Source organism: Ciona robusta, chromosome 11 (assembly GCF_009617815.1).
Source record: "Ciona robusta chromosome 11, ASM961781v2".
NCBI classification, from domain to species: Eukaryota; Metazoa; Chordata; class Ascidiacea; order Phlebobranchia; family Cionidae; genus Ciona; species Ciona robusta.
In genome coordinates, this window is record NC_143245.1 from 1,813,004 (window position 1) to 1,824,273 (window position 11,270).

Consider the following 11,270-nt stretch of genomic DNA (forward strand, 5'->3'; position numbering starts at 1 on the left):
ATAGTTTATAACAGACTCCAAATTCCGTCTTATTCTCGTCGAAAGTCGTATTCACCGTCTTGGGCGTTACTACAAGACCAAAGGTGTTCTACCACCTAACTGGAAATACGAGAGTGCCACCGCTTCTGCTCTTGTAGCGTAAACTGATATTAAATCTTGACACAAAGCATTTTCAGTTTTATTTTGACTGGGTGAAGTGAGATAGTTTGTAACAAAGAGATTAAAACCTAGTTTATATAGTTTATAACAGAGAGAGATTGTATCGGAACAAGGTGGGTTATAATGTGGGGGTTGTAACGGAACAAGGTATAACAAAGAGATTAATAGTTTATAACAAAAAAATGGTTTTGATCTCTTTGGTTTTATAATATTGGGATAGAAAGATTTTGAATTTTGTATACAACACATAAAAGCGTTGTATATGTAACACAACACCACAAAGGTAGTACAGGTTTATTTAGAAATTATTCACTTGCAAGCAGGAGGTTTTATATTCTTTCCTGCTAAGCTGAAATTGATACCTTTGTATGTGAACAAGCCCTTCCTCGCATTCAACGTTAAAAGTTGTTTGGAAAATCCAAAGCCGGTTAAGATCACTGAAAAGTTGTTTTACGTTTGTATTGTTACTTTGATTTCTTCCCTGGTCGTTCAAAGTTGATCCTCTTTACCTTTGCATAAACGGTTATGACCTGGAGCCGTTGCAAATAGTAATGTTCCACTGCTTTATGGTGAGTAACATCGTACATGTGTTTCATTGTAAATTTCTTAACAATTATTTATTTAGATGACGCAAGAGTTGCTGCTGTGACGCAACAATGTCTTCGAATCCATTCATCCTTTGGTTCATTCTTCTAACTTCGTCTTTAAGTTCTTTAGTTTCGTCAAACTCTGCTCGAAGTTTTCCTAGTTCCTCCTAAAATATCTCTTGGTTTAGACATATCATACATAACATAAATCTATTTATCATTGCAATGAATGAACGGTACTTGCTTTTCTCGCGTGTCAAAAACGATATAGATCCTTAGCAAAAACTTGTGTCCGTTAGATCTTATCACCATCATAGTCGTCATACATTTTGATAGGAATACAAAGCATTACCTTTACCGACTTGATCAGCGTAGGATCTTCTGTGTTGCCACTGTCACTTTTAACCGCTTCTATTTGCAGCAACGCTAAAGGTAAATACAATGAAAAATAAACAAGTCTTTTCATGTGTCGGTATGAGTGCTACAAGTGTCTTGCCCAAGGACACACAGACAGCAGTAAACGGTAGCATCGTCGATCCACACATTTGCATAATACCGCACCAAAGTTGGGATACCCTAGTTTTTATTTTGGTCAAGTAGGCTACATTTCTAATAATAAAAGTACTTGTTTTACCCTCGTTTATGTTTTCTTTCGTGTTTGTTAGCTCCATCATAATCATTGATAAAAAGCTCTCTAGCGCCTCAGCGCGGTCAGACATCTGCGCGATATCATCCGAGTTGTCTTTCGATTCCAACTCCGTCCTTAGCCGTTCAATGTCGTTTTGTATCTGCGTTCACACACCCTTTCAGACCATACACCGTTATCTTTTTTGTTTGGCCGCAAATCACTTATGACAGACCATACACCGTTATTCAGACCATACATCGTTATTCAGACCATACACCGTTATCTTTTTTGGAAAAAAAGCCAACTTTGGCCGCAAATCACTTATGACAGACCATACACCGTTATTCAGACCATACATCGTTAGTTTTTTTTGGAAAAAAGCCAACCTATATCGCAGATCACTTATGACGCTATGTCATTCTTATAGCAAACCTTATTTTATTAAACAATAATATTATACTCACTATTTGTACATGATCCAACATCGTTAGTGTTCGGTTCTCGTGGTGTAAATCTTTAGAGTCCAACTTATCCACAGTTAATTCAAAGTTGAGCAACCTATGACGGATCTACAATCTCATCACAACAATAATAATTTAACTACGTTAAGATATACCTGCTTGCTGTATTTCTTCTCCAAGTAGTTTCGTTGTTAGCATGAGTTTCAAGCTTGAAAGTAGAAAATATTTTATAACACAGTTTTATGTCGGGTTATTGCATATAAGTAATTTATAATAATCTAAACCAGTGCTCTTCAACCGGTGTGCAGGGTGCACCAAAATATGCCAGGGGTACACCAGAACAAAAGGGTATACAAGGGTGCATCACAAACTTCAACAAATTCAGCAATAATATTCAGTTTTGAACATTTTTAACAAACTTAGCCACTTTCCTACAGTTTTTATATCTTGTATCACTGGTAATCGAGAAACGTCATGAGTTTTACGTTAAAACAATCAGGGGTGCATGAGTTTGTCGCAACAACTTTAGGGGTTCACCAACCCAAAAAAGGTTCAAGAGCACTGATCTAAACTATAGAGTTTCTCCGATTTTTTTGTGTTCTCGTACAACAGCCAATTACGAACTAATTTAGGATTATCCAGTTAACGCGTTACGTTGTTAAACTTATATATATAGTTTATTCACCTTTACAAGCCTCGTTTCCGTGCCATCTTTGTACACGTCTAACTTCCGGGAAAGTTTAAGTATTTTCTTGCGTAAGGTTTCCAAAGTTTCGTTGCTTGTTTTTGCTTTAGTTGGTGCAGGATTAGATTCTGCTGTTCCAGGTTTTTCTACTTTAACTTTTCTTCGCACGACTCGACGACATAAAGAACATGTTTGGTTTAGTTGTTCAAACTCTAACTTTAAGCTTTCAAACACTTCTTCAGAGAGATTTCCAATTCTTTCGTTTATATCTCTTTGAAAGTTAGAGTTAAGTATTGTCGAATCATTTCGAATTTGTGAATCTTGATTGTGTAATACATTTAATTCTTCTTTTAAATCGGTTACGTCACTGCTCACGCCATTAACTTTAAGAGTCACATTTTGAATCACTTGAGCTAATTCTTTATTTCGTGATGCCGTTTCGTTTACTTCTAACTTCACTCTATTTATACTAGAATTCATTGATAAACGAAGCTGTTCCATTCCATCAACAATAGATGAGTTTAAATCTCTTGCACCGGTTTTAGATTTGCTCATTAAAACTACAACTGTTTCATTCAAACGATCCAACCTTGTTTCGTACATGTCCAAATTCCTCTTATTTGATTCTAACCCATTAGTTATATTCCTCATCATACGACCCTCTTCTTGTATCCACCATTGCTTTAACCCTTGATAATTCTCCTCCCTTTCTTTGTTCCAGTTTTCCAGGTGCAATTTCAAAGCTTTAACTTTTTCAAACAATATTTCAAGCTCATTTTCTTTGTCTTCTTTCAAATTCTCTTCAAATATCTTAAAACTATCAGTCACATTTCTCATAATTCCTTGTTCTTTCTTTTCCAACAACTGTTTCAGTTCTTTGTACAGCTGCCCATATTCTTTTGTTGAGTTTTCTAAACTCAATTTCAACGCCTTAACTATTTCATTTAAAAGTTTGAGCTGATTGGATACGTTTTCATTTAAATTCTCGTTGTACAATTTCAAGCTTTCAGTTACATTTTTCATCATTTCCTGTTTTTCCTTCTCCTGTTTCAATTCTTTGTGTAGCTGTTCATTTTCTTCGGTTGAATTTTCAAGATTCCCTTTTAGAGCTTCAACTGTCTCGTGTAGAATATTAAGCTTATTCCTGTTCTCTTTCGAGATCTCTTTAAACATTTTCAATCCTTCAGTAACATTTTCAATTAACTTATGTTGTTCCTGTTTCAACCATCGCTTCAATTCTTGCTGGACACCCTCGTTTTCCTCCATTGAGGTTTGAAGATTCACTTCCAATCTTGCAACAATGTCGTTCAGGATGTCAAACTTGTTTCTATCATTTTCCATTTCCTCTTCATACGCTTCAAAAGTTTCAGTTTGATTTCGTTTAAATTCTTGTTGCTTTTCATTGCACCACCGTTTCATCTCTTCATAAAGACGATCGTTCCCACGAGTTGAGTTTTCCAAATCTACTTTCAACGTGTCGACATCTTCCGCCACACTTTTCACCATTGTTTCTAAATCCTGGTGTTTAGATTCATTCAATGCATTCTTTGTCACCTCATTTGATAATTCTCGTTGTTTCTCTTCGACAGAACTAATATTCACAATTACATTATCTACAGTTTTTTCCAATTTTGCAAGTTCACTTGCATTTATCTCCAATTCACTTTTCATTTCAGCACTATCAACTTTAACACTTTCACCTAAATCCCAGCATTCTTGAACCCAATTATTTAAACCTACAACTTCTTTACTTAATCTCCCAACATCCTTGCTAGTTGCGTTTACAATCTTATCCTCCAATGTTCGAAGTCTTCTTATGTTTTCTTCTTCCAATCTCTCCAAAGCATCCCGATCTTCCAATATATGATCTGCCACTTCTTGCTCCAATGCACCCACAAGCTCTTGGATTCCGGATAAGGCTTTTAATCTTACTTCAGCTGTAGTAAGTTCTCGTCTCAAGCCGATCGTATCATCAGATATCCTACTTAAATTTGCCAGCATGACTTCTTTCGAAGATTTGAGAGTATTCACTTCTCTCGCCAGAGAATTTAACTCTTCCGATGAACTAAGATTCATCATTTTTGAAGACAACTCATCCAGTGTCCCAAAGTTGTATCGTACTTCTAACCTCACTGAAGACAAATTTCTTCCTAATTCCTCCCGCATTTGATTCATTGTTTCGACTAAATGAACCGCTTTTGTAGCGAAATTTTTAATTGTTTTATTTAACCTGGCATCATTTCCCAACACACTTTGATTTGTTTGATTCAAGTTTCTTCTAACGTCCAAAATAGTTGCATCAACATTTGCGTCCTGCTTCTTCTGATATGTTTTCAGCTCCACAATCTGCTTAGTCAAACCCATAACCGTTGTTCCCGTAGCGTTCAACGTATCCGCATGTTGGCCCAACATCCCTCCATGACCCTTTTCCAAATTAAACACATTGTCAGTTATATTAAGCAAAGAATTCTTGATTTCTTCCATATCATCCTCAAGAATATCTTCTATTAATTTTTCCAGCATAGCGAAATTTCTGTCATTATGACTTGCTGTTTTGTTTAAATCTTCAATAACTTGCTTTATCTCAGAACGATTGGCTTTGCCGTTAATTTCATCTTTAGATTTACTCTCTAATTCCTCTATAAGGCTCCTTATATTTTCTCTTTCTTTTGCAGCCTCATTGATCCCGTCCATATTTAATCTATTACTGTCCTTTAAACGTCCAATCTTCAGTTTCGTGTCCATTTTATGTAGCATCAACGTCACATTTATTGAAGATACATTCCTTCTAATTTCTTCAACCATACTAATTGTCGCATTATGTTTCTTATCGATTCTTCGACCAACTTGTTGCAATGATTCTCTAACAACCATTTCTTTTTCCATTTCAGCTTCTAACTTTTTCATTTCCATTTTTCTAGCTTCATTTTCTTCACTTCGGTTTAGCTTTTCTGAAATCACCTCGCTTTCCAACTTGTCTTGCTTCGATAAAATGCTCAGGATTTGTTTAGCTTGTTTGACATAGATCTTTTTCATAACTTTTCCCGACTGAGCAAGTTTAGTAATTTCGTTTTCATGCCTAAAGGAATGATTGCGAATCTTCTGACGTAATGTCTCATTCAATTTAACCATTGTAGCTTGAACAAGACCGTCACCTTCCGCAACGTTCTGCCGTAATACATCTACCTTTCCATTCAACTGAGTCTCAACTTCAGCTATATTATTTTGAGTTTCATTCAATTTCTCTTCTGTCTTCAGTGCAGTTTCATTAAAACTTTGTGACAATTGCCCCAGTTCTTGTTGAACTGTAACATTAGCTTGTTTAAAATCTTCGTTTAGAGCAGCTACATTTTCACGTATGGCGACAGCTTCTGTTTCAAGTGTTTTAGTTGTTGTGTCCAAGATCCATAACTCAGTATCAAATTTTCTACCCACATCTTGTAAAGTCATATTCAACTTTGCATCTGCTAAACGAAGATTTTGTAAGTCTTCTGTTAAATTCGAGTTCATTTTGGAAACACAAGAACTGAGTTCTTCATGAGCAGTAAGCAATAAACCACAAGTCGAGTTCAACCGTTGTAAATCTGCTTCAAACTTCTCATCTGCCAACCGTCTTTCGACGTAGGAGTTTAACATATCTTGAGTCATTTGAAAAATTTTCTTCTCATTTATTTGTCCCAATGTTTCAACAACCAATAAATGCTCTTCCATTTTGCTTTGATTTTTATCCAAGTTAAATATTTCCATATTTAGTTTGTCCAACCCCCCCTCTGCCCATTGCTTTACATCATTATAATTGCTTCGACTTATATTTGCTTCTGTCTGAATAACATCGCTAATATTATGCAGTTTTTCATCAAGCTTACGTTGAATCTCCTCGAATTTTTCTTTTTGTTTCCCGAAACTGTTCCCAATTTCCAACACCAGGTCATCAACCCTTTTATTCGTCGAACTAACTTGTAAATTTGTTTTGTTTTCAATTGCTTGAACCATCTGTTTAAGATACGTAAACTGTTCGTGGGCTGTTTCAGATGCGTTTTGCACAAGTATATCAGTGTTTCTTTTTTGAAGCAAAATTTGGTTGTTTAGGTTTTCTCCTAGCTGATGAACACTAAAAAACAACATACAGCAATGCATTCACATCTAGTTGTTAATGTTTACTTAAAACAAATTACTTGGTACAAAAATGTGTGTAAAAACTTTTTTCTGTCAAAAACATCTATGATTTTATATTACCTTGCATTAACTTGGTCCACACCATCTGCAACAAGCAACGTATCATTCTCGGCTTTCTCTGTCATTTCCTTTCTCCATTTATCGAAATTTCTTTGCATAGAAAATATTTCTTTTTGCGTTTTGTTCCATTTGTTATTATTTTCAATTTGCTGCAACGTCAAGTTCTCATGTAAGTTCTGAAAATGGCAAATAAGCTGAAATTGTATTTTTAGTAAAAAAAGAACCGTTCTAACTATATATCGTTCGCATCAAAACTTCTTTTAAATGCGCTATAAAATTTATCTTTATAGACTTTATAGAGAATATGTGTTGGTAATAACGAGGGCCTAATCGTGTTTTATTTCTGGGATATTGCATTCATCCTAATTATTTTAACAGTTCGCATTTTAAGTAACAGCAGCATTTACCTTCTGTTCTATATGTAATAAATCCAACCGTTGTTCGTGTTCTGTATCTTGATCTGTTAAGTTCACAAACTTATCATGCAGAGCATTTATATCCATCAACACGTTGCTATAGTTTGATGCCAACATTGATAACCTTTTTTCCACCAAAGATTCCAACTCATGAAGATTATTCTCGTGTTTTACATTCTTTTCTTCACATTCTCGCATCTTCCCCAACATTTTTATCATCTCGGCTTGATTGGAGGAAGTTCTTATAGAGTTCCCAAACACACCAAGCTTTAACCTCATATACTCGATGTTTTTATTTCCACTCTTCATTGTATTGTTCAAACTGCTTGCATTAATCCCAAACAACTTTGCAAAAGGTTTGATTTCAAGCAAAGATTTAGTCCTGAAGAGAATCTCATTGAGTTGTCCCGTGGATTCACTAATTCTTCGTTTAATCAATTCTTCCAATTCTCCTTCCTTCATACTCACAGCTGAATCTCTTAATTCATGTTCAATACTTTGTATCTTCTCATCAATTTCAAGCAACTCTTCATACAGTTGTAGCTTCAGATCAACAATCTGCTGACTATTTCCTGTCAAATTGTCTCGCAGGTCATTATAAAAGTTCAAAGCCTCAATTACTCCGTGTCTTTGCGTGTCTGTATTTGTCGCAACATCCTGCCCATTTTTGGAATTATTGAGCACTTCGTCGTGCGCTATGAATCTTTCAAGTTGTCGCCTCTGGTGGAATGAGCTGTTTAAATTATCCAACGCTCTCACAAGTTCTTCAAACTGCGCTGCTTTTTCGTTCGTGTGATTCCTCGTTGTCACTAACGCTGTTACTGTGATACAAACTGACCGTAACAAAAATAGCTTTGACCCGTTACCATTTAACGACTGGGTATGATCACGGCGTGTTTGCTTTTAAAATATATATTTTACCTGCAATGCTAAAAGCAACTATGCTGAAGATCGTAGAAAAAACGGTTGGGAGCAGTAATGCTCGAGCTCCGACATGGGTTCGAAGTATTGCCTTTGACGTTTCTTGAATAAAAAATAAAAAGTAAAAGGGGTTTTCACTAAAAACTGTTGTAACTTGCACCTTTAAAAACTGTTCTTCGTCTGTCACGTGGCATTTGAGTATACTGAAACTAAGCGGTTTTCAAGAAAAAAATATTTAATTGGCATCACATTTTGGGTCGGGTATGTAGTCGTGTGGGGGAAGATGGGACATCTTTAGCACATAATATCCAAACATTCTGATCGTGTTTTAAACAATTAACAGCGGTCTTTGGGAGTCGGGAGCATACGGTTTTATAATTCTTTGAATGTTCTTTCTTTACTACCAAATGGGTCGAGAAAATACATGGAAAAAGGCGTCCCATCTTCCTCCACCCTACTATATATATAGTCGTGTATACCCTTTTATATTCTTACAGGACGTATGAGCTTGCCATAAACTAAAACGGTGAAAATCAAGTTATACTCACGTTTTAATCGATTTTTCGATTTTGGAGAACTAAGAAAGTCTCCGCTTCGTGGAAGTTGAATTTGGACTCGTTTTGGGGGAACGCGTGATGTATATCGTTGTCTTGGCACTCTACTTGGTTGACTTTGTGGAGCGTTTCGGTTATTTAAGTTCTGATTTGTATTAACATCGTTATACGTGCTAGAGATGTTACGACGAGGAAAACTTGGTGTAGCATAATCTTGGTTTGAATTTAAAGGAAAAACTCTGGCTGGATTGTTCTTGCTGTTTTTGTACTTTAATAAGTTTCTATTCCTGTCTTTGAACGAAGGTCGTTTGTAATTCTTCTTGTTTCGGTCTGTTCGTCCTTCCAGACCAGTGTCCGTCGATACAGCCGAAGAAACGCTGTTATTTAGGGTTTCACAGAGTGACAAATGGTAGAATAAAACTGAATGAAAACATGGAACATTTCACCTCTAGCTAACAGTGTGTGTATATAGTTTCTCATGGATTTAGGATACACCTCCTAATTTTCCTTTTATGTTAAATTCTACTGTTTAACGCGATGTAACGTTCTACATGCATACGATACTTATACTTCAGAATACGAACCAACGCCATTTCACTGAAAATGTTTGCCACATATTTACCTCGAGTAACTGTTACTTCGCCTTTGTGTGTTATCTTCACTCGCTTTCTTCTGCTTTCTTCGTCGGGTTGGACTTCTATGTTTACCCTTTACTCGAAGGTCGGTCTTTGGAGGAACGTCTGAAAAAAGTTAACACAGTTTATAACAACTTTTAAACAACACAAAGTATATTATTAGTCTGTCCTAGGGCAAGACGACCACTCTGGCTAATAAGTTGCCAGTCATACAGAATATAAAAGATAACAATAACCGATAAATTACATAAAGTATAGGGTTGGGGAAGATGGGACACATTTTAATTCTATTTTCTCGTCCCATTTATTAGTAAACGAAGAACATTCAAAGAATCATAAAACCGTATCTCCACGACTTCCATAGACCGCTGTTAATTGTTTAAATCACGATCAGAATATTTAGATATTATGTGCTAAAGGTGCCCCATCTTTCCTTACGTTACAATACATATACTAGTTGCATACATGGTATAAATAAGCCACTGTGTTATGAAATATTCAATAAGGGTTACCCATTTATTACAAAAACGTTATTTACCTTGTGGTAAGTTACTAGTGGGTGTTTTGCTCTTAGCCGCAGTAACCGGTCTTCTGGTAGAAGGTGCTGAGTGTCGTTTTAGTGCTGGTTTCGACTCTGCAAAAATGGTTTAAAATGAAAATCGTTTTGTAATCTATCGGGTTGATAATAACAAAACAAAATGTGAATATCTGCTAAAGTACAGCGAAACATCTCTAAAACACGAAGAGTAATACCCAGAAATAGGATCGTTTTGATGTATTTTACATTCTTTGTAATAATTAATCGCCGCGTCTGCAGATTGTGCCTTTTTCTTCGTGCGCGCTTGTTTCTGGTTTGAATCAGATGTTTTGGGCAGTGCTAAGTTGTGTATGTATTTTATGGTGCATGCAGTGGTTAATTGTGTTTAGAATCTATAGACTTGGAGTGTTGTCAGATTCTGAAATGCATATAGGACATAAATTATTTAGGATAGTAGTGAATACTCATTGTTGCCTTAGCATTTTACCTTGGCTTTGGCATGTATCTTTTTGCGATGAGCAGTAAATGGTACGCACAGTATTTAGGCTATACTGTTTGTAAACGTTAAATTATATTTATGAGTGCATTTGTCGGTTAGACGTGTAACACCTATTTACGTTATATTAATAGCCATCTTAAAAAATCAAGTTAGTGTAAACCCTCGCATATGTATTTATAATACTCTGGGGTAAATGGAATACCGTTAGAACCCAAATATTCAATTTCCTAAATGGTGTTATAAAATTTAAAACGCTTTTTTAAAGTCTTAGGGATATGGGTATATATTTCTGTAAATACTGTATTTGTTTACTAATGAACGAAAAAAAGAAGGAAAGTGTGTCTCATCGTACCCCACCCTACTATAACAAACTGTCTGTTTTTAGCTCTATGTATATACCATGTGCAATAGCTTTTACACGTAAGTGGCGCCGCTATTTAACTATAGTATATATTTTATTGTGGCCTATATACACATTAACGTTTCGTCCGTTGTTTTCTCGGTATATCGTATCTTTATTATTTGTTTCGTATTCAATGAGATAAATTATTATTCCATGTCAACACAAACGCACTTTTATCCGTGTCTGCTTTTCCATCAGGCGACATAGCATTGGTCACAGCATCCGATATCAAACTTTGTAACGCATCTTGTGTGAGGGTTGTAGCTGCTACAGGTTGATGTCTACTCATATTCTTGCTTTACACTGTGTTTATTACAATGCGTCCTCGTTGACTAGATTGTCAAGTAAGGTTCATTCTGTTTCAAGGCTCAAAAATTGGACTCTAAAATTTTATTTGCCGACTCTGTCTACAAGACAAATCATATGTACGTTAAATCAAATCTATTTGAGAAACCTTTCAACGCCATTATCTGCTGTGAAATTTGCTAACTGTATTTTTTGCTGTGAAATAACTAACTGCGTTTACTACAGTTCAAGTTTTGAAACTG

General features: G+C 35.7%; 1 protein-coding gene across 1 annotated transcript; it reads right to left on the bottom strand.

The window, feature by feature from the left end:
- Positions 1–156: 156 nt before the first annotated feature.
- LOC149727720 (uncharacterized) lies at positions 157–11,011 on the bottom strand. The gene is made up of 13 exons (XM_089888381.1): positions 10,894–11,011; positions 9,821–9,916; positions 9,270–9,387; positions 8,638–9,024; positions 8,094–8,302; positions 7,164–7,993; positions 6,757–6,932; positions 2,521–6,631; positions 1,991–2,043; positions 1,839–1,932; positions 1,381–1,534; positions 1,099–1,172; positions 157–913 (listed from the first exon to the last, which is right to left on the bottom strand). Exons 1-13 carry the CDS (start codon positions 11,009–11,011, stop codon positions 773–775), a joined length of 6,561 nt encoding a protein of 2,186 aa, XP_089744507.1. The 3' UTR covers positions 157–772.
- Between the last annotated feature and the right edge of the window lie 259 nt (positions 11,012–11,270).